The sequence below is a fragment of the Carassius carassius genome, chromosome 3, assembly GCF_963082965.1.
Source record: "Carassius carassius chromosome 3, fCarCar2.1, whole genome shotgun sequence".
NCBI lineage: Eukaryota > Metazoa > Chordata > Actinopteri > Cypriniformes > Cyprinidae > Carassius > Carassius carassius.
In genome coordinates this window covers 11,677,840-11,701,393 of record NC_081757.1, presented here as the reverse complement: position 1 = coordinate 11,701,393, position 23,554 = coordinate 11,677,840, and the positions used below count along the sequence as shown (strand labels likewise).

At 37.9% G+C, this 23,554-nt stretch overlaps 1 protein-coding gene across 1 annotated transcript; it reads left to right on the top strand.

The window, feature by feature from the left end:
• Positions 1 to 842: 842 nt before the first annotated feature.
• LOC132119378 (homeobox protein aristaless-like 4) lies at positions 843 to 20,330 on the top strand. Its single transcript, XM_059529259.1, has 4 exons — positions 843 to 1,518; positions 14,913 to 15,223; positions 18,328 to 18,456; positions 19,714 to 20,330. Exons 1-4 carry the CDS (start codon positions 1,173 to 1,175, stop codon positions 20,029 to 20,031), a joined length of 1,104 nt encoding a protein of 367 aa, XP_059385242.1. The 5' UTR covers positions 843 to 1,172; the 3' UTR covers positions 20,032 to 20,330.
• Positions 20,331 to 23,554: the final 3,224 nt, after the last annotated feature.

Below are 23,554 nucleotides of genomic sequence, written 5' to 3'. Positions count from 1 at the left end.
AAACATTTGCTGCCCAAACTTGTTGATTAAAATTGCTACAACCTCATAGCCCAACTGCATTATGAACACGTCATAATGGGCAAGACGTGGTTTCAGCAAGCATTATTAAAGAAACAGAATGAGAAAAATGTCAGAGCTAAAATATTCGTCATTTTTCCTTGGATACAACACCATTTCTTGCTGACTGTTAAACACCAAATAAAAAGATCAGACAAAATACCAACACGAAACATGATACTGTTTGCTGTAAGAAAACAAGTGAATGCCTGACAATAAATGACAAATTGGTGACAAGTTTTACTCGGGCCTGCAATCCATCCCTAATAGGGTTAAAAGCAGTTTATAGAATGAACATGATCTTGTGCATATTTTATCAAGATTAATAGTCTTCCTCGGCATTAAAATTCTTTCAATGCACTAAACGACATATTAAATCGATGGCAATAACTATGATGTCAAACGCGATTTCGGAACAGGATCACCACAAACCCGTCTAAAAAGATAACGCCAGTTAAAGTGTGAAAGGATTTGGAACATAAAAGAAAAAACATCAGAGTCTAACAGTAAAAACACACCAAACTTAAAAGCTCGTACAGAGCTCTATCTTTTTTCTTCGATGGCGAGATTAAGTATTGAGTTAAAAAGCATTGCGAATCAACCATTAAATTGCTCCCTCAGTGTTGCCCTTCACATTCATTGAGTTGTATATTTCATATCCTAATGACATTAATGTCATGTGTTAAGTCCCCCCGCATATTTCCAACAAAACATTTTTTCTTCTTAGCAAAGGTCTGACCTCACCCATTCATTTCATCTACATAATAACCGAGGAGAGGTCCTGACGTGCGTAGCGGTCTACACCGACTAGATCTGGGCTGCATCTTCAGAAGACGCATTTTTCGTTACTCCTCTAACCTTAAGGGGGCTTTTTAGCTTTTGGTTAGCTCTCCGTTTCTGGAAAACATCTGAATCATTTTATAACCAAAGCCAGCTGCTGCACAAGTCAATGCATGCGTGTGAGTGAGTGTGTGTGTGTATTCGTTTGTATGAGGAAGAGGGAGAGAGTGTGAGAGTATCTCTTCGCTTTGCTCTCCAAGAAGGAAGGAAAGAAAGGGGGAAAAAACGCTTGGACGTCTTTTTCTTTCTCTTCCCGAACTTTTTTTTTTTTAGGAATGAACGCCGAGACGTGCGTTTCATACTGCGAAATGACATCCATGGATTCATATTATAGCCCATCTGCAACGCAAGGTAGGGATCACCAGGCGAATCCTTTCAGGACATTCCAGGCGAGTGACACCAAATACAGCCCCGCTTTCCTGACCAACAAAGGTCAGGCGTTCGGGGAAAAATCTGGGAGCCCGTTCCAGCAAGAGTGCCAGTCATTGGATGTCACTGCTGGGGAAGGCACCTTTAACAAATACCACCTCTTCATGCAGAGGTCCTCCTGCAAAACTCCCCCAGACAGCAGCAAACTCCAGCAGGACAGCGGACACAACGGAGGGCTCATCGAGTGTTATGGTGAGTTTAAAACAAGGCATTTGTAAAACAGTCTTAGGACGCAGAAAGAAGCAACTCTGAGATGTGTTCTCCCTTCTCGTTTTCACGTCAAATAAATGCAGAGCAAGAGTACCAGCTGATTCTATTATGCGTAGCATTCATCTGCACGGACATTAATGTTTTTATGACTCTGCTAAAACCGGATAATCTGCAGAGCCCTTCAGTAAAAAGCTACAGTTAGACCAGGTTATTATACTTGAGAGGCAGTTATTCATATTAATAATCACATCTGAGCAAAGTCCATCTGTAGGCTAATATTTACAAAGCAAATGCAGTGGACTTCACAACTTACTACCAATATAACTGGCTCAGCTATCACAGTAACACAATTAGGAAGAGGCATAACCTCCCCGGCTATTACATTTTACCTTTGAAGACCGAATTAAATTATATTTAATGCGATAATCTGAATTACAATCCTTAATACTGGATCTGAATCAGACAATTGAATTAACACGTTTCGGGAGGCAAACGCAACTAATTTTATACGCTTTTACAAGCTGTCGACGACACATTGAGTGTTTTGAAATTTTCTCTCATTTGAATGATAGCAGGCTCGGATCTAGACTACCAATATTGAAAACCCATCAAAGCAAGCAAAGCCAAGACTAAGAGAACATTTTTTTCACAATTCAAACAGATATGCAAGCGCGCAAAGAAAATGGAGTGGTGTGCTTTGGAATTAGCTATATTCAGTCAACTTTATTCAAGTTAATTAAAAACGTTATAGTGAAAATAGGAGTCTTTGCGCTGAAAACTGAAATAGCAAAATCAAGAGTTCTTTAACCAATAGGGTAGCTTCCTGAAAGTGGCACAACCAAGTTGTACATTCAGTAATAAACTCTGTAGAATCATTTAATCTTCTATAATTGTGTATTTAAAAAAAGTAACCCACCTAATTCTTTATTTCAACACGTTCTAGCAATCTGTGGATGAAGCCTAGTGCTCGTGGATGGAGACGGCCCTGAGGGCTTGTAAAGAAAGCTAGGAAACTAAAGTTCAGCATTAGATACACGAAAACTTTTCTCAGGATTCCCGTCCTTTGACATCCATCACTATCTCATGCTATTTATTAATAGTAATAATAATAATTATTATTATACGATACGGATTACTTAAATAAAATAAGTAAATAAATAAAATAAAGTCTAAAATAGGAGGGAAATAGGAGGGACACGAAAGCCAAAGAGTTGGTAGCGGTAGCCCATTATGAGGTTGGGAAAATGCTTCAATGTGTCCATAAAAAGTCTTCTGCAAATGTTTGTTTTGGTTAATGCATTTTTAACAATGAACATATTTGAAGCTGACACTAATGTGTTTAAGATTCGACGAATTTGATCGACTTTAAAACATCAGGTGTGCTGTGCGACCACATGCTGAGCTGTCTGGCGCTAAAAATAACAGAAAACAGTTTTATAATCAATAAAGCCATTTGTGAGACTGCATTATATTTGGCTTATTCGAAGGTAGAATATTTTGCAAAAAAAAAAAAAAAAACCCTCAGCAAAGATGTCGGTGAAGAAAAAAAAAAGCTTTGTAAAACGGCTCATACCGACATAGAATTACAAACACATATAACATTATAAACAAAGAAAAAAAAATGCTTCACCTTTCAAAGAAAAAGAAAAAAGCATTTTCTGATACACAGTCTCCTGGTGTTTTCTAATAATTCAAGATACCAGAAAATCACATAACACTAATTGCAATTAGAAAGTGCAAAAAGATTATCATAACCATTTGTCAATCTGTTATAGACATGCGATAATTCTATATGATATGGGTGGGGTTACCTTATGGCCTTAGCTGTCAAAAAGACTTAAGGAACAGCATTATAAAAGAGAACTTAAGAACATGACGAGATTATTGTTAGGCATATTAGAAATAAAATAAATAAAAAAATAAGTGATATATATATAACAGCTACACAATAACAACTGGCATTAATAGTAACACTTTTGGAGATATAGGCCTACTAATTAAATAATTGTGATCGCATTCACATTTTCATAACGACCACAAACACAAAAGCCATCATTCGTTTACAGCTGCAGCTCTCGGCAACGCGCTGCATAATAAACGGATGACGCAACGAGATATCGACATACATTAGATTTAATAATGTCTGTTGTGCAGATGTTGTCAAATAAAAGTCCTATTTCCCAAACTAATCAAAACCTCTCTGACAGAAAAACAGTCCATGTGAGTTGATTAACAGTACAAGCCAATGGCAAAAATCAGCTCGTTTCATTTTAAGTTAACGTGTTTTAATATGAAACACTTTACAATAACTTAAATGTCATTATTAATTTAACATGAAGTAATGCCTTACAGACCAGCTGTTGATTTAGATTCATAAAAACCTGTGAACCGATATTTAAAACTTATATGAACCTAAATGTTAGGACTTTTTAAAATATATTACTAAGGATTCGGACCTGTTATGCATTATGTAATGTTTGTCAATAAATGAAAATGATAGTGTTACATTGTGATTGGAAGAAAAGCGATTCTTTCAGCAAATAAAATAATAATTGATCTGCTTACAAGGTATAATATTACTGTCTGTAATACGAATAAAGTATCAGTTGTAAAGAGAAGGATTTACCTTCAGCAGCTCATCATGCATGAAAAGATGAAAAATAGAATAAAATATTGATATCCATGCTGAGCAGGTAATACTTATTGAAATCAGTTACAACAAGTGCTGATGTTTTTAACCATATCCTGCTCTATTCATGACTATTATTAATTGGATGCTGCAGAATCCATGCCTTGGTTGCAAAAAAAAAAAAAAACTATGCTCAAAGGATTAGTTTATTTTTTAATAAGGGATTAATGAATGCATCATGTAACTGATCTAGAGGTAACTGAACACTGAGTAACTCACTTCAATTGAAAACATGTTCTGTCCATTTCAAAACAGATGAATGAGTTTATGACTGTTTGTGAGCAATATTTATGATTTTAATACATGTTTGCAATGGACATGTGTAACTGCTGAATGCTGCCACAAACAAAACCAATTTAATACAAGATGTTGATCATATAATTAGGAAAAAACAACTTGCACGAAGAATAGTAAATCAAGAGAATAATAATGAGGCTGGCTGATACAGATAACTTCCTTTCATTAGGGCAATGAAATTACAAAAAATATTGTCTAATTTGAAAGAACTATTAGAATGGTCAAATAGTGATCAAAATATAATATTTAGGTCCGCATTTTATTTACAAGAACTTGTTTAATGGTAATGACTCATTTGGCTCTGAAGAGACATCATTACAGCAACATGCAAAATGTCCTGTCAAAGATATTTGTACAGCCAAAATTAGTGATTTTGTGTAGTGATTTTATGAGGTGTGATGCCTAAAGAGTAAAGACAAGAAGTTCGTGAATAAATAAATGAATGCCTTGGTTTAAACCATGATACTTACCAGCATCGAGCGTGGCTTACTTAATTCTGGGTTTTAAAGGAAGCCGCAGTTACAGACTAGACTTGCATCAAAGTCACATTTCCCCTGGGCATGATTATTTTGTCGAAGAGGGTATGTGGTTTTCAAAACAAGCTTTTGACTAATTCCTTCTTTGTGGTCAGCACCAATAACAAAAGAAAACGACACTCTTAAAAGGGAGCCCTTCATCACCTCTTCAACGAAAGCCCAATTTTACCGTTTTCTAAGATTAGCTAACACGAACTCTAGAATTGTCCTTATAAAAAAAGATATCACTCATATAGGTCAAATGTACACGAACAAGGTTCCTGGTAATGTAGACTAAGCCCAAAAGCAAAGGGAGTCCATGAAATGTCAAAAGATGACGACTTCATGCAACCTTGTAAAACAAATGTCTTGGACAAATACACAACGCGTCACCATCAAAGCATTTGCATTTGGCTTGAGGTATTGATGGAAGAAATCACATAAATTTGCAGTAATATTAACAGTAGGCATCAATTGAGCATGCACTCACAGCACAAGTCTCCACCATAGATCATATCATATGATGAACAAAGTATACAGTACAAGCAATTCAGTATTATAGGGAATTGATGATGGCTTGATTGACAGTCTTGTACAACTTGTGTTTGGCTTGGTTATTGCTTCTTTTTCATTATTATTTTGGATTTTGGTGTTTGTGTGAATCAGTGGGGCTCATGCTTGCTCATAGTTTGGTTCTGCTGAATACACAAAATATATTAGGTGAGGGAATAAGGGAATGGCAAAATTGAAAGTCTTTGATTCAATCAAAACTTTTGCATAAAATAATAGTTATTACTTTAAAGTTCAAGAATTATGACTTTTTATATTCCTTGTTTGTGTACAAATGTTTCTATACATTCTAATTGCTTGCAAACCTTTTTTAAGCAGTCTCAGTGAATCTGGCAAACTATGTTTTTATGAGCATTTGGCCAATATGATGAATAACTTTATCAAAGGAAGTAGCTCAGCTGCATTTCTATAATGAGTATATACAAAACAGCAAGACCTTTTTTCTCTTTTACTGTTTACTTTTACAGTATTCTAATTAAATACTGAAGGTAGGGATAAAATTTGACAATTATTTTGAGCATTCACGTTTTTTCAAGACTATTTGTCATACAAACAAATAAAAGAAAATCATATAAATGATAACTGATTTTAAATACTGTATATTTTGACATTATGCTAAAATATATAATAGTATAATAGTGATTTGTTTTACTGTAATTTCTAAATAATATAAGTTACTGGTTTAATTTATATTTAATTCATGATATGTGTGTGAATTATTACTATGTATTATATGAATTTACTTAAGTAATAACTTACAATGTCTATAGTACTGCAACAGTACTAAATTAGTGACACCATAACTATGAACAAAATATCACCATGTAAACTTCCAAATATCACTACAAAGTACAAGTCATAGAACAAAATTCACATTTCTTAGGAGACGAGGCCATCAGTCTAGTTTTGGAGTTGCAGTCTGTTTCAGCAAAGAGCAAGCATAAAGGGAGAATAAAGTCACAGAGCTACTGCACAATCTGAGGAAAAAGGGCCATTCCCATAGCTTGTTGATCTAAGGAAAGGTGACAAGGACTTGGGATCATTTTACCAGTTAGCTCAAAATTTGGTTTTACAGTTTACATTAGCTTCAGTCTGCTTGCCTGAACGCGGCACGCCAGCAGTACGCTTCAAAGACAAGGCCTCTATTTAAACAGCATAATCAAACCCCAGTAGATTCCTTCTAATGGGTCCTCACTATTGATTTGGAACTTATTCATGACATGAAATGTAGACACTCATAATTTATTATTACTATGTTTTTAGGGATAGTTCACAAAAATAAGAAAATTCTGTCACTTAAACACATGTGCTAGAATTAACACTAGACTCCGCTGATTTCAATTGCATGAGCATATTCATATTAATTTGTTTTCCACAAAAGTCAATAAGTCATGAGTTTAAAATCATGTAAGAGAGAGTAAATTCCAGGAGTAAAAGTAAAATGCTTCTGAAGATACTAAAATTGTAATATGTCTGTATGCTACATTAGCTTTTGGCTCTTTTCTGTATGTGTTTTTTTTCTTGACATTATCTTAAACGACAGTGATTAGTTCGTTTTTTACAGCATTCCATAGTGCTCGTTAACTACAGCACTGCTCCAATGTGGTTTCTAATGCCATCCAGGAGATTCCAGACTTTACTGATGATTTGGGAAATGCTATGTCAACTGCTAAACAAACAAAACGGTAGAAAATAGCACAATAAAAAAATAAAAAGAGAGAACAGTACAAGGCAAGCTGTTGCAACAAGTTTAAAGGGATTTAATTCTGAAACCCTTGCACCAAAAAAAAAGAAAAAAAAAAAAAAGCCTCACTGAAAACTGTGATATATTTGTACCTAATGACAGCCAAAATCACCAAACTACTGCACTTAGACAGAGTACTTTAACTCCCTGTATTTTTCAGAAAACCACCAATTTTTAACTCTCTGTAATCATAATTGTTGGAAAGGCAGCAACCTAACCAAGTGGTGTTAGTAAAACCAGCAAAAAGACACTGTGGGTTTTTTTTTCTTTTCTTTTTGATGGTGCGTATGGATTCAAACTGCAGTTGATAAACTCATCCTCAGGTTTTAGCAGTCTTGAGTTCAAAATACTTTTTATCTCGGCACTCCAAGAGAGCCGGCCGATCTGTGATTTATCGCGAGAAGCGGCTTAAAGGAAATGCTGTGTTTTCTTGCCCAGCATGTGCTCTTTGCTGCAGCCTGCTAAGATAAATCGTCCTTTAGGACTAGCGGTGCATTTGGACTTCTCTGCGAATACCTATCAGATTCTCACTACCGGGCTTTTTTTTCCAGTATGCACCAGCTGAGACGCAACTCTCCCTCTGAAACAACTGCCGTTTTGTGCATCATTTTAAACAGAGTCATACAGTTCACTCTCAAGTCTGAATCTAACACAAGACTGAGAGGTGACTCTAAAACGTAAAGCACATCAGAGGAGACGTCTCTGTGGTTTGGTCGCTCTGTATTTAGAATCAGGCTGCTGTTGTCACATCTGCCTTTGACTATGTGATTTGCTCTGGTTTTGCAAATGGCTACATGTGCAGACGTTTACTAATGAGGCTCCATCTCTACTAATATCTTGTGGTGTCACGCTCACAATCACCAATAAAAAAAAAAAATTGGTTCACTGTTTCCATATGCCACCAGCCGGAGCCACTCTTCATATCACAACCTATCAATCTCTCCATGCCGTGTCCATCTGTAAGAGCCTGAAATAATTAGTGGAAGAGAAATTCAGAATGTTGGCCTGGCTTCAGAGCACCAAGCTGCCTATTACAATTCAATCCATATTTTAAGCACACCGAAAACAAACTTAATTACACATAAAAACTAAAGCTTAGATGAGCAAACAGTCTTCCTCAGTTTCCTTTACAATTTGCTTTCGGTCAAAACAGCGATGAAACCCAGCCCAACAATGTCTTATTTATGTGTTTTAATTTTTTTTACATTTTCGGGGGCTTTGGCGTATTTCACCATTAACCCTTCACAGAGACCCCAGGTAGCCTAATTTATAGTGTTTCTTTTATTTGCCCGCTGCTGACCCTAACAATCAGATTCTGTGAAAAAGCATAGAAGATGCCCTGCCGCTTTACAGCTAGTTAAATTACACTTTGATGTGTTCCCCCGTTTTCAGCTGGTACTAAATGACTGCCCCTTGTAAAGATCTGACCCTTGCTAACTCATGAGGTCGAGCACCAACATCCTACAAAGCCAGGAACCACTGCCGTCTCTTGTCGAAGGCAAGGCACCTTTTTAGTGCAAGTTTGTCTGGAACCACTGTGTGAGCCATTCATGCATATTTTATGAAAATATATAGTGGTGCCCTTTTCTCAAAATTTATAGGATATATCAAATGGTGACCTATTTGAAGATATTTTACCCTGGAGTCAGAGGTAAAAGGAGATGCTGTAAAATGGGTTTACAAGCCCCATTCTTGCTGCACATACAGGTGTGAATCTACTCAGGTTAAAAAGCCAATTAGTCTTTTTCCTGAACCTAACCCGTCTTTTAACCTAGAGCTGAACAACTGGCAACTTCTGAGGTGACAAAGCCCTCCAACGTTGGTACGACACTGCTGTTATAATGCTGTTAGTGCAGTATTAACATTAGAAATCCAATCAGATTAGATGCCATGTCTGTCTTACCTCATTGCACTGGGGAAGCAAATTACTTCACACATCCCTCACTCTGTAAAGTAGCAGAAAATTGGAGGTGCAGTCATTGGAATCAGTGTTATTGAAAGATGAAGCACAAATAACTAAATGGAAGGGCAATAAAACCCCACACTGCCAAAGCTTGCAAAAATATTTATATTTACATTTATTATTTTTTATCTAAAGCTACATAAGTTTTTTTTCATTACATAACACACATAATATTTAATGCAACCTACACTAACATTTAAAAGTTTGAGGACAGTAAGATTTATTTAAATTAACACATCTACTCCATCCATCTACTATGGAAGCCCGTTTCCACCACTAAATAAAAAAAAAAAAAAACAAGCTGATTGCACTCTTTTCCCATCACAATTCAGATCCCCCCCCCCCCTCAGAATTGTTAACAGACTTAAACTCGCAATTCTGACTCTTTTTCTCAGAATTCCGAGTTATGAAGTAAGAATTGCGTGATATAAACTCACGATAGTGAGTTATAAAGTCAAAATTGTACGTTATAAAGTCGCAACTACCTTGTTTTATTTTTTTATTCAGTGGCGGAAATGGGCTTCCATACTCTTCAGTGACACAAATTGATTAAAATATTTATAATGACAGTAAAGACACTTACAATTTTACAAACAATTTCTACTTCAAACAAATTCTGCTCTTTTGAACTTCCTATTGAAAGAGTTATGAAAAATGCATCAGTGATTCCACAAAATATTAAGCATCACAAATGTTTTGAATCTTGATCATAAGAAATGCTTTTGACACAATAATAAATCAGCATATTAGAATGATTTCTGAAGGACCATGCATGTGACACAGAAGAATGGAGTAATGGCTCAAAATTCAACTTTGCCATCACACGAAAAATTACAATTTAAAATATAAAACCATTATTTAATAATATTTTGTAATATCATATTTGAAAAAGTGTAAGAAAGTGAAAAGTGAAAGAGACATGGCCAAGTATGGTGTCCAGTACTCGAGATCTGTACTTTGCATTTAACTCATCCAAGTGCACACACACACACACACACCTGGAGCAGTGGGCAGCCATTTTTGCTGTTACACCAAGTTAAATAATAGTGTAAAGCTATATGCAGGTTTAAAAAAAAAAAACCCTTGAACGGATTCCTTGTTCTGAATTCATGTTATTGAAGGCAGTTCCAAAAAGTCAGTCGGGGCAATATTCAAAACTTTTATTTCTTCAGTACTGCTAAAATAATGTTCTCATTTGCATTCACTGGAAAATGTAGGAGATTTTTCTTTCGTCAACTGTGGTAGACATTTTTCGTAAAGCCATATACCATCTCATGAAATGTTGGTGTGTTACTGCATCACAAACAAGGTTAAACAGCAGGACCATGTTCAGCTCTATACTTTTGTTGCAAATCTTCAACCTCCACCCCCCCAGAGCTCTGGTTCAAAACTTTTTGACTCTGACAGAAACATTTTGCCATGAGATTTCTTGCCTAGAAGGCAGGTCATGTTACTCGCCCATATGGTGGAGCTACAGGGGCAGCCAAGTCTCTGTTCACCTTGAGAGCCTGGGTTGAACCCTCAGTGGACTATGAGACTGTCACAATACTCTAGGTCTGCCAAAAGCCATCAGTGACACAGGGTATAAACAAGAGCCTTTGATCGCTAGGCCCTGATTTCAAACAGGCTGTCAGGTTTTCCATGTGGGGGCAAGAGGCGTGAGGCATCTGAAGGGACAAGCTGAAAATATTTATGTTTGAGTAAATATGCTTGCTTAACAAGATGTGTCATTCCTGGGCAAGAGGCAATGTGGGAGCCATTATACCCCCAGGCCTGGCTCCATGTCTGTCATGGCTGAGCCCACGGTGCCTGGAAAAGGCAAAATAAGGAAACAACCAAAAGGAAGCATATACAACCTGTTATGCTGTCAAGAACAGGAACGAGAGTTAAAGCCAGGATAGTTCACCTAAAAATTTACCAATGTTGATTCAAAACTGCATGACATTTTCATCTGGGCCACATAAAAAGATATTTTGAGTGTATTTTCTCCATAAAATAAAAGTCAACAATCATCAAAATGTTCTTCAATTTATTTTTACTGTTTCACAGAAATAAGCAAGTCATACAGGTTTGGGTGAACTATCCCTTTAAGAAAGAGATCCAACCAACAGTTAAAGGGTTAGTTCACCCAGATAGCAAATTTATGTAATTAATAACTTACCCTCATGTTGTTTCAAACCCGTAAGACCTCCGTTTATCTTTGGAACACAATTTAAGATATTTTAGATTTAGTCCGAGAGCTCTCAGTCCCTCCATTGAAGCTGTGTGTACGGTATACTGTCCATGTCCAGAAAGGTAAGAAAAACATCATCAAAGTATAAAGTAGTCCATGTGACATCAGAGGGTCAGTTAGAATTTTTTGAAGCATCGAAAATACATTTTGGTCCAAAAATAGCAAAAACGATGACTTTATTCAGCATTGTCTTCTCTTCCGTGTCTGTTGTGAGAGAGAGTTCAAAACAAAGCAGTCTGGATATCCGGTTCGCGAACGAATCATTCAGTTCACCAAATCGAACTGAATCGTTTTAAACGGTTCGCATCTCTAATACGCATTAATCCACAAATGACTTAAGCTGTTAACTTTTTTAATGTGGCTGACACTCCCTCTGAGTTCAAACAAACCAATATCCCGGAGTAATTCATGTACTCAAACAGTACACTGACTGAACTGCTGTGAAGAGAGAACTGAAGATGAACAACGAGTCAAGAACCGTTTCTGTCAGACGCATCCGATCGAGAACCGAGGAGCTGATGATACTGCACATGTGTGATTCAGCGTGAAGCAAACCGACACACAGAGCGTCTGAACTGAACTGTTTCTTTTGGTGATTGATTCTGAACTGATTCTGAGCTAGTGTTATGAGCGCGGGTAAACCGAAGGCTTGAATCAAGGGCAATCATCGCAAATGACGCCATTATACGTCGAGCGCAAAAGAACCGGTGAACCGTTTTCTTCAACCGGTTTATTGAATCGAACTGTCCGAAAGAACTACTGGTGATCCGAAAACCGGTTCTTCACTCGTAAACGAGTCAGTCTATTGTTCGCCATCTGGCTCGGCTCGGTGTTCATCTTCAGTTCTCTCTTCACAGCAGTTCAGTCAGTGTACATTTTGAGTGCATGCATTACTCCGGGATATTGGTTTGTTTGAACTCAATGGAAGGACTGAGAGCTCTCGGACTAAATCTAAAATATCTTAAACGGTGTTCCAAAGATAAACGGAGGTTTTACAGGTTTGAAACAACATCAGGGTAAGTTATTAATTACATAAATTTGCTATCTGGGTGAACTAACCCTTTAATATCATAAAAAAGCTGTTTCCATTTTATTCTGTGTATTATATATCAACATAACGCTTTTTCCCTAAACGGAGTCAATTTTCAAATCATTGACACCACACAAAATTCACAAAGCCACAAACATTAGTTGTCTTGATCAAAGTTCACATAGTTATTGGCAACTGAAAGAGTAGAACTTCTAGTTGCACACATGACCAGGTCCAGAATTTTTTTTTTTTTCAGCATGTGGTCAGGGCAACATGTATAGGGCCATACAAATATTTAGTAGCTGATGTGAAAAAGTAAAAAGGATTTCAAAAATTATTATTATTATTATTGCTTGGCGGACCTTCAAAGCTACATTCTTGTGAATTATCAACCCAAAAATGTTTGTTCAAAAAGTTGTTCAAAACCTGTATGGCTGACTTAATTTTGTAAAACACAAAAGAAGATATTTCGAAGAATGTTCATGCAATATGTCCAACAATGAAAGTCAATGGGGTCCAAAACAACTTTCATTTTTTTCAAAATATGTTCTTTTGTGTTCTACTGGAGAGAGAAAGTCATATATGTCTGGAACAACATGAGGATAATTAAGTGGCAACTAAATGTTTATTTTTGGGTGAACTATCTGCTTAATGGTATATCTGCTTTATTAGTATATTAGAGAGTATATTAGTATATTAGTACCTTAAGGTATTAACGGGTAATCTAAAGGGGTAGATAAAATACAAAAGAGTACTTTTAAGGGCCCTACCCCAGTGACAAGCTGTTCACCATTTTCCCCCCAGCAGTTGTCACCACGATACCTTAATCCAGCCCAATACATTACCCTACATGGTTCTGTGAGAAGGCCTTAGGTGCTGAGAAAGGCATTTATGCCAGTAGCATTTACCCATCAGCCCCTCAGTTTAAACCTGAGACGGTTTTAATCAAGTCTCACATTAGAAAATGAACACATCCCAACACTGCATCACCTAAAATAACTTTCCGTCACTGAGCGTTGAGCTAAAGTAAGACAGAAAGCTCAGGGTCGCCACTGGATCACATCAGCGGGAATGTCCCTAAGGGAACTTTAATCCTGCTTTACACCCTATTCCTCCTTGCAGCCAAGTAAGCGAAACAGGGTGAGAGAGACGAAAGTCTGCCAATACCGCCATCAATTTTGTGAGCATTATGATTTGAGTGAGCATGGCATTCTTTGTAGCACATAGCATAGACAGGTAACGAGCACTGAGAGAGAGCTGGAGAAATGACCTAATGTACTGGAATCCTCACATTCATTGATCTAACTGAATTTATGACCGGCACGCTGACTGGGGTTTCACAGCTGAGCTGCTGTGTTTCCAGTGGCTTGACACAAAAAATTACCACTCTAGAGTCTTGTAGCTGGGATAATGCGGCCTCATTACAAGCCAAGCTCCATTTTGCACCCTTGCCACAGAGCGTGTGTATGTTAGAGGCTGCGCTCGTCAAACAGGGCTGCAGTATTCAGATTGTGCCCAGGCGGGAAACCTGTAATTATCTATCAGTCTGCAATTACAGCCACGGTGTCTGTTTCACATGAACAGCTGATTTATGAGCAGAGACTGGCAGCCATTACCGCTGTGAGTCTGACATTAAGCCATGGGTCTTAAAGACTCTCTCATTCCAGACCCAATTATGAAATAATTCATATATTGAAGAACTATAAAGGACAACACTACAGTACATTGTCTTGCCCAATATTATATAGGCAATTCTTTGATAAAATACAATAGGTTTGTTTAATTTCTTAACATGCATTGGTGCATTGCAGGTATAATGAACTAAATGTAGGTAAATTTTTACATTGCTCGATAATACATTTATTATAATTCAGTTATGAACAAACATGGATTTAAGATGAACAACAGCATACATTAAAAATACTGTAAAAAATTGTACATTGATATTTCATGACACCCACATTTTATTGTAAAGTATAACCTATATATTTTTATTCCTAAATGTCACTGTGAAAATAGATTAAAATCACACCAGATTTGAATTAGCATTTAATGTTTTAATTGTAAAATAGATATATGTTAATATAACTTGACTTAACGTGTGTAAATGTGTGTATTATGATAATATAATATAATATTCAAAAATATTTTTTGGATTAATTACATAACTTTTTTATAACAAATTTATTACATATTAATACACCATTGAGCCATCTTTCATTCCACATTTCAAAAAATAAAATGTTTTGGTGATCTGTTTTGGTCCAGCAGAACTGCTTCCCTCACACCACTTTCATAATTAATAACCCTTCTCGGTCTCTTTTTCTGTCTACAGGTAAAGACAGCACAGGGCTGACAGATTCTGAGTTACCCCAAAACAGTGATCCTGCAGGGATGGATGGCAGCTACCTCAGCGTAAAGGAGTCAGGAGTGAAAAGCCCTCAGCAGCCAAACTCAGAGCTGGCTTCTCCGTTAGACAAGGCTGAGGGAGAGAGCAACAAGGGCAAGAAAAGACGCAACCGTACCACCTTCACAAGCTATCAATTAGAGGAGCTGGAGAAAGTCTTTCAGAAAACACACTATCCCGACGTCTACGCCCGGGAACAACTCGCACTGAGGACTGACCTGACAGAAGCTCGAGTACAGGTGTGAACCCCCTCCACATATCCATTATCAAAAACAATTCTGTGTATTAAACAACCTTTAACAGTGAGGTTAGACCACCATTCTTTCACTACTAATTTTAGTCCAGTTGCAGTCCAAAATGAGGGTTGAGATTCAGGTTAAGACCAACATTTTATGTTTTAAAGTTGGTAAAAGAACAGTGACACCATATGTTAAACTCAGAGCGTTGACTATTAAATGTAAATAGTGAATACAGAGTAAAAGTGGCTGAAGTTGGCCATCACAAAAGATCATAAAGGAAAAAAGGGCTTTCATATTAGCTATGTCCAGAGTCTGATTTCATCTCAAGACGCTACCTGAACCTCTGTCTGGAAAACCAGAACCTTTATGTAACCCATCCCAACCCCCAACCTTACCCTACATTTGCATATAATCCCTCCAACACTACTGCTGCATTCCTGCACCGACAGACAGACCAGGAGATCCCTTTACCCGACCCCAAATGTGCGCTTTACTTAGAAGCCCTGGATTTACACTGTTTTTCTTTCATTAATGTCCCACTCAGGAAAGAATGTGTCCCTCCCTGCTCTCAAGGGTAGGTGAGAGAACCTGAAGCTCCTTCATGTGGTGAGGGTTGCTTATGAACTACATACATGCAAACAACTTTGACTATAACTAAAGAATGATGGGAAACAACCAAAGAACTATGATGGTTCACTGTAAACACTAATGTCTACACGCTTTGGCTGAAAATGTCTTTTTTTTGTGATTAGATTTGATAACATTAATAGATTTAACAATAGTGCATTTAGATACATCTAGTCAAAGATTAATGGCTTAAAACAGTCAACCTTTTCACCAAAAAATGTCATTTGACATCATGACCACATCAAAATATTAGAAATCGCATTTTTCCATAAATACAGTTTTGGAGGTTCAAGAAGAAAAAAATCTCAAAAAGAATGATTTTTAAGTAGAAGAGGTGAGCTTGAGTGACAGCAGAGGCAGACCATCAATCCTCAAAGCTACTCTGGACTTCAAAGCTGCTCTTTCCCCTTTTCTCCTGGGTTTAGTTCAGTGTTTTTCTGTTCTCTCTCCTGGTGCTGGAACATAAATAAAGCTCCATAATAAGCCTCTAAGCTGCTTTAGCTGTCAACGTCTTTACCAATTACTGTGTTACTAGCACGCATGAACAACATACAACATTTTTTTTTTTAAATTTTAAAAGCAGACTTTTTCTGCTGTTTCGAACAGGTGCTGGTCAAAATTAGTTAACTTGTTAATATTGGCAGGCTTGAATTTATTCAGCAGCAACCACTAAAGGAAAGAATGACAGAAAATAAAGAAACCAAAATGGGAGTCCAAGGTTATGACTGAACTAAAGACCCAAATAACTCTCCATCTATGATCTCTCTCGCACTCTCCCTGTCAGTCTGGGTCAAAGTTGAGCTTTTGGTATAAGCATATACTACACATCTTAGCACTGGCTCATCAGTATGAAAGGAATAAGGGAATATTTCCACCACTCGTCTACGTGCCTCTACCCGGTTGGAGAGTCAGATATGGAAAGCCAGGAGCTTAAGAGTCAGGAAATTAAACATAGAAAGAAAACAAACTCCATTTTGAACTTTCCTCCATCTTTCTTTTCAATCTCCCTACTTCCACGCTTAGATTTATGAAGGGGAAGACAGTCTGAGAAAAAGATCAATATAAAGACAGGAACATGAAAGCTGGTGCACACAATGCATATTAAAAAGACCTTTTAGATGCCCAGACAGCATCAACAACTAGGATCATTTCAAAACCCAAACGAGGATACAAGGATGCAATCGTAGACCCACAAGAGTGATGATGCCTACTGAAAAAAAATCTGTGCGATTCAGAAAACAAATGTTCCTTTTTTCTCAAGGCAGTTAAGCTCTACAAACATGTGATGTGGAGCCAAGGGACGTTGATGTCCGCCACCACATTAAGTGCAAGCAGAGCTGAGGTGCTATCAGGTTACGCTGAGAGATAGGCTGACATGTTGCTGGCAATAGATGCAAAAACCACAAACTGATTGACCAAAGAGCCATACCCCGATCCAAGTTCAAGCTCCGTGACGAATCGAGATTGCAAGACAAAAGAAAGTCTCTGTTTGAAAATAAAAAATAAAAACGAAAAACTTTCCACTACACAAATCAATAAACAGATAGTTCTAAACAGAGAAGAGCCGGGATTAAAAGAACGGAATTTTGGCAGCTCTTCAGCCTGTGACCCATGAGAAATCACTTTATGTGCAATTTGTTCTCTTATTTTCAGGTCTCTAAATAACATCCATCTATTCAGGGAAACTATGCATATTTTTATATGAGCGCAAAGAGAGAAAAATGCTGTATAAAATGCTGACTAGTTCACCTAATAATAGTTCACTATATAATGGTCCATTATATGTCACTATTTACACACTCAAGTCATCAAACCTGTCTTTCCTCTTTTGAACACAAAAGAAGATATTTTGAATAAGTTTCAGACACTTATTCTACATCAGTGGGGTCCAAACAATCATAGGGGACCAATGACCTTTATTTCATGATCAAAATATATTCGTGTAATGCACAAAAAAAAGTCATGCAGGTCCAGAATGACATGAGGATGAGTAAATGATAGAATTTATTTTCGATTCACCTTTTCCTTTCTAAAAGCTGAGCGGCAATTTCCTAATCCATCAAAGCAAGCATATGGTGGTGGAGGAGCAGGGGGACCGACACGGTTCTCGGAGGCCTCTGGCCCCGGTGGGTTCCTGCTTTCTCCTCCCTGCCCCCTGCTGCTGCTGATGGCTCTGATAGAGAAGAAACTCAGAGGAGGCCATCACAGTCTGTCAGCTCCCACAACATCAAACAAAGGCCAGGTCTCACCGAACTGTTTCCAGGAAAAGATGCTGTAAAATAATATAGCTGAGGGGTTTCCTACATGAGCTCTAGACTTACACCTCAAGTGACAGACTCTCTATGCACCAAAAAAAAAATTGCATTTAGACATTTGATACTAAATGAGTTACACAATGTGATTGTTGCACATATATACGGTGTAATAATGGGAAGTTTGATGATGGATGTGATTAAGGATTGATGTCTTGCTTGCAGGTGTGGTTCCAAAACCGCAGAGCCAAGTGGCGGAAGAGAGAACGTTTCGGACAGATGCAGCAGGTCCGGACACATTTTTCCACGGCCTACGAATTGCCCATTCTCACTAGGCCTGAGAACTACGCTCAGGTATAGTACTGTCTTCAGTAATAGCTGAGAGTTAAGGAAATACCAGTAATGAATATTAATTATTATTATTAATGGTAATTAAGAATTGAAATTTAAAAACAAATCCATTCTAAAAGGTTCCATTACCAGTTCTTTTGAGATGCATCTCAATTTGCATACTTATGCACTATTTTATGCCGCTTTTTAATATAAATAGTGCCATAGTATGTTCTCACTGAAAATTCCAAAAAGGAAAAGTACACTTAAAAACTCTGGAAGATGCACTTAATGGACCTGGGGAATAAAAGTGTAGAATGTTCATGCACTTAACTGTCACAGCTTTAATTTTGTTTTTGAGGGGGAGGGGCTATTAGACTTTGATGATGGATGACAAAATAATATATATAATTCATACACTAGATGGTTGGTCATCATTTGGTCTGGGATCTTTAGTCTTTTAAAAACAAGGTTTCATTCAATGTTCTTCTAGTACTTTTAAGAAAAAAAAGGACACTTCTTGTGCTTTGTTTTTGATGCGGTAAATAGAAACAAAAAGAATACCTGATTGAATTAAGTTAACTTTTTAAAACTTGGATGTGGAATATTGCTGATAAACATTTGGGAATTTCAAATGAAAAACAATAGGAAATCAGATCCGTGTAACCACTGATAATTGCGGGGCCTGAGGAAGCACAGTGTCGAGGTCAGGTCACACCAGGGCTGTGGCCGAGAACGACACGCCTTCACAGGAGAGCCAAAGAATCTCCTGGATTTATTATGAATATGTGGCCGGGTCGGAGGGCAGGGGTGGCTCTTTGGGGAGCGCGCCTGCAGCTGTGGAATGCAGCTTTCCTCACATCTGGGGCATCTCCCTGAGAGGGCTTTCATCTCCCTCCACAGCCCTCCCTCAGACCCCCACCTCCCCAGGCCCAGAGCAGAATACAGCCCTATCAATTCACTCTGTGCTCCCTCTGCTCAGCAGAGGAGGTTACTCTGGGTGTTGAAGGAACGTCTAGAGACAGGCATTCCTCCTCCACACTAGGCAAGCAGCTCCCACTCAGTATGGGACCAGATGAATGCCTCACAGCTCTTGATAAATCTCCACATCGAGTACCACTGAGGATTCTGCACCTTCGCACCAATGCAATATTTCAAAACAAGAGGAGTTGGACTTGATAAATGCTCTCATGACTATAAGTTGCATTAATGTTATTAATGCTGAGATTGCAGAATGTAAATGCATTATACCTTAACTTGCTGCATTCGTCTTTGTTGCAGATTCAGAACCCTTCTTGGATAGGCAGCAGCAGTGCGGCATCTCCGGTCCCCGGCTGTGTTGTACCCTGTGACTCGGTCACTTCCTGCATGCCGCCTCATCCACATGCTGCTGCCGGAGTGTCTGACTTCTTGGGTGTGCCCAGTCCTGGAGGTCACATGGGACAGACACACATGGGCAGCTTGTTTGGGAGTCCAGGCATGAGCACTGGCATTAATGGGTACGATCTAAACATGGACCCCGACCGGAAATCCTCCAGCATCGCGACCCTGCGAATGAAAGCTAAAGAACACAGCGCAGCCATCTCTTGGGCTACATGATCAGGACATTATCCATCAACAAATAAGAGAAGGAGCAAATGTGAACATCGGTTAGCCACAAAAGCATGACCTGGAAACAAGGAGAGCATGGATTGACAAAGAAAAGAAAAGAAAAGTAATAGAAATGCCAGGAGATTTATTTGCATGTGAAGTCTAGAGAGACAACAGAAAATCAGAGATCATAAAACTGAGAATGTTCTGGCTTTGAAAGAAGAAAGAAATACAAGAAAGACGACAAACTTGACATCTGAATGCATACAAGAATTAAATGAAAAAGAAAAAATGAATAGAAAAAAAAACTGCACTTATCCGCCACTAGTGTCCCATTTGTAAACACACATAAATTGATCTAAACGCATCTGGTTTCGTTTTCATCTCAGCATAATCAAAACCTGTTAAATTCTTGTTCTGTCACAGACTCCTTTTCCAAATATGCCATCTCTGCCTAGACTGTACCTAAGGACTGACAAAAGTTTCTCTCACAGTAAAAACTTTCCTATTGTAGGCTTTATCCAAACATATGCAGCAGTAATCGGGGGAAGCTGAACTTGCTTTTTATATTTTTAACTCCCCATGGACAAAATCCCTCATTGATCACACCTACATTGATAAGTTTGTTCATATTAATTCTGTTGGTCTTGTAGAAATCTACCAACAATTTGAAATAAGTACTACTCTTCAAACACTTGAGCAAAAGTCTATTAGGAGTTTCATGTCAGGCATGGTAGACTTAAGAGGGCCAGAAAAGAAAGACAACTGTCCCACAGGTAACTAGGCACTCAAAGGAGGCTTCCACTTGCCTAGATGAATTGTGAGCCCCCCAGTACCAGTAGTCTCAGGGAAAAAACAATGTCTAATTACAGATGGTAGACACTATCCACACTGCAATCTATCTTTCTTTTCTTTGCAACGACATTTCAATCTTTTTTTCTTAAAGAAAAAGTTGTTCTAAAGTTGTTTGGCAAGATTTGACAGCCACATACTAGATACAAATCTTGGATCTGTCATACAGACTGTCCAACTGATTGTCAAACATGACTAAGAAATACAATCTACAGAGAATGAAGGATATAAAAATAGTTTGAGAAAGTTTTCTTACATTGTGTTTTGAAAATCAAGACACACTTGCAAACGTTGGTTCCTTACTTAACATGTAACATATTACCTACGTACATAATATGCACGGTGTTGGGGCTGTCTGAAATTTGAGCCATGCTTCATTAATTTTTTGGCATAAGTCCCGCATTGCACCATCTCATATGTAACTATCAACTTGCCAACCTGGGCATCATCCAGAAAGGCTCTGATTGGGTGGAAGCAATACTGGGCTTTGGCATGTAATGACTGACATTCCAATGCACAGAGGTGACAGAAATATAAAGCGAGCACTATTGCAAGGTACTACAAGCTTTCTGCTTTTTCAGAGTTAGATTTAGATCAGGTAAAACAAAGCTGTTTGAAATCTGGAGACGAATCCGATACGTTCTGCCCTTTGGAGAAGCCATTTCTAATTTGTAAATGAGAACCACATTTCCTTTGCTTCATTCTGCTGTGCAGCTTATCTAGATCCCTGGAGATACTTATATACACACACAACTTTTTTATTATAATACCAGAGCAGTGACTTACCTGGTTTGAGGGGGTCACAACATGGAATCAAGTTCTGTTTTAGAACAAAAAACTAGGCTTGCATTACTTTTAAACAAAAACTCAAATATATAACGCACTGGATGCAATATCATGTTAAACCTTGTAAAAGAACTTCATTGCCAAAAGTTAATTAGAAATCACCTGCTTGCTGCAGCTCAGTCTCGTGCCCATGGCCTGGATACATGATATGTAAAATGTAGGGGCTTCCTGAAGTTTGAGCCGTGCTTCATTAATTTTCTGGCAGAAGTCTTCATTGCATCTCATAACTTAACGTAGCAAGGGACCTGCTAAAAAAGCCAGTGATAATGTTAATGTGCTTATCATTAGGACTAAAGCTAGTAAGTTGATCTGTCCTGCACTGAATCCATCCACCAGAGCAACAGTTCAACCACCAATCCTCACTGAGAGCCATGAAGAGTTCTGCCAGTGCACAACTGTGAGTCCCGACACTCTCACTTTGGCCTTTAAGAGGTTGCTGAGAGGGTGAAGTGACTACACTGTTCCGGTGTTCTGGGAAAGGACAATCCACACAGCTGTGCGCGGGATAAATGCAAAACAAACATGCCTCGCACATGCTTCCCCTTCAGCTGTCATGGCTCTTCTTTCAAAGCCCCATGCTGAACACAGCCTGGTCTGCTACCCCAGCCAAAGCATCAGCCCTCAGCGACTCTGAGTCAACGCACACCCGTGCTTTGACACAGACTTTTTAATTAACACTGAGACATCTGCAGAGAGGGATTCTGTGACAGAACAGAGCAGTGTTTGCTTTGTGTTAGCCTATCTTTAACTATTGTTGAACCGGGAGGGGCGTCGATGAAGCCCAGGTCAACACTTTCATTAGTTTATGTAGTATCAGCACACATATACACTTCTGTAGAATTAAACGAGCAAATCTCAACATAACAGAACACAAGTTATCACATTTGCTTTTGATACTCTTGTACTTCATTCAAAGGTAAACACGTAAAATGGTCATCAAAACGGTTCTGCACAGAACCGATTGTACAGTACACAAAGGAAATGTTAATTGTCAGACGGTACTTTGCAGATGCCTATGAGTTACAGAGATTATTAAGTCTCTGTCCCATCTCCCAAAAATTATACTACTGAAGTAGGCATATCCAAGTACTAGAATAATATAATACTTTATTTTATGTGTGGTCGCATGTATGATTTTCTTTGGATTCCTTTCTTGCATATAATACCCTTGGAGCCTTTCTTTTGTAAAAATATCCTTTTTAGATATATATTGTTTTATGTGTGACTGAGGGTTTTTGCTTTTGTTGTATTGTGGGTCTGGGGATAAAATGCGATACATTTGGGGTTTTGGTTTGTAAATGAACTTAAAATAGTTGTGTTGGCTTAAAGCTAAACGTATGGCTTTTGAATCATTTTTATTATTTACTTTCAAGCTTGTTTATGTTCTATATATATTGTGTGATTTACAACCGTAAGTTATTGCACTTACATTTTTAATTGTTTGAATTGCTTCAAGAACATCTGATTAGAGCAAAATAGCACTATAAAATATGTGGGCTAAAAACAAGTTGTAGAATTTGTTTAAACTTGGAACATTTTTTTCAGCAAGATACACTGTTCCTGGGACATTTGACACACTGTTCTCAGAGCCGGATGTAACAGCCATCTTACATTAAGGACATAGCGAAAACATGAACTTCCTGTTGGCTATAGACTGTGCTTTAAACTTGGCTTTCCTTTAATGGGTTAAAAAAAAACATTTAAAAGTTTAACCATTACAGGTGCTGGGCATTCAACTATGGATGTTAAATTTCATTTGACATTTTCTGTGTGCTCATTTTTGTATGTTTCTCTCAATCCAGATGAATAAAATAATAAAAAACGGAATAATCAA

What these genes read in the sequence shown, in the direction of transcription:
- LOC132119378 (XM_059529259.1), top strand. Translation starts at nt 1,173, where the DNA reads ATGAACGCCGAGACGTGCGTTTCATACTGCGAAATGACATCCATGGAT. An exon ending in AGGGCTCATCGAGTGTTATG is followed by an intron (nt 1,519 to 14,912) that starts GTGAGTTTAAAA and finishes TTCTGTCTACAG; the next exon opens with GTAAAGACAGCACAGGGCTG. An exon ending in GGCCTGAGAACTACGCTCAG is followed by an intron (nt 18,457 to 19,713) that starts GTATAGTACTGT and finishes TCTTTGTTGCAG; the next exon opens with ATTCAGAACCCTTCTTGGAT.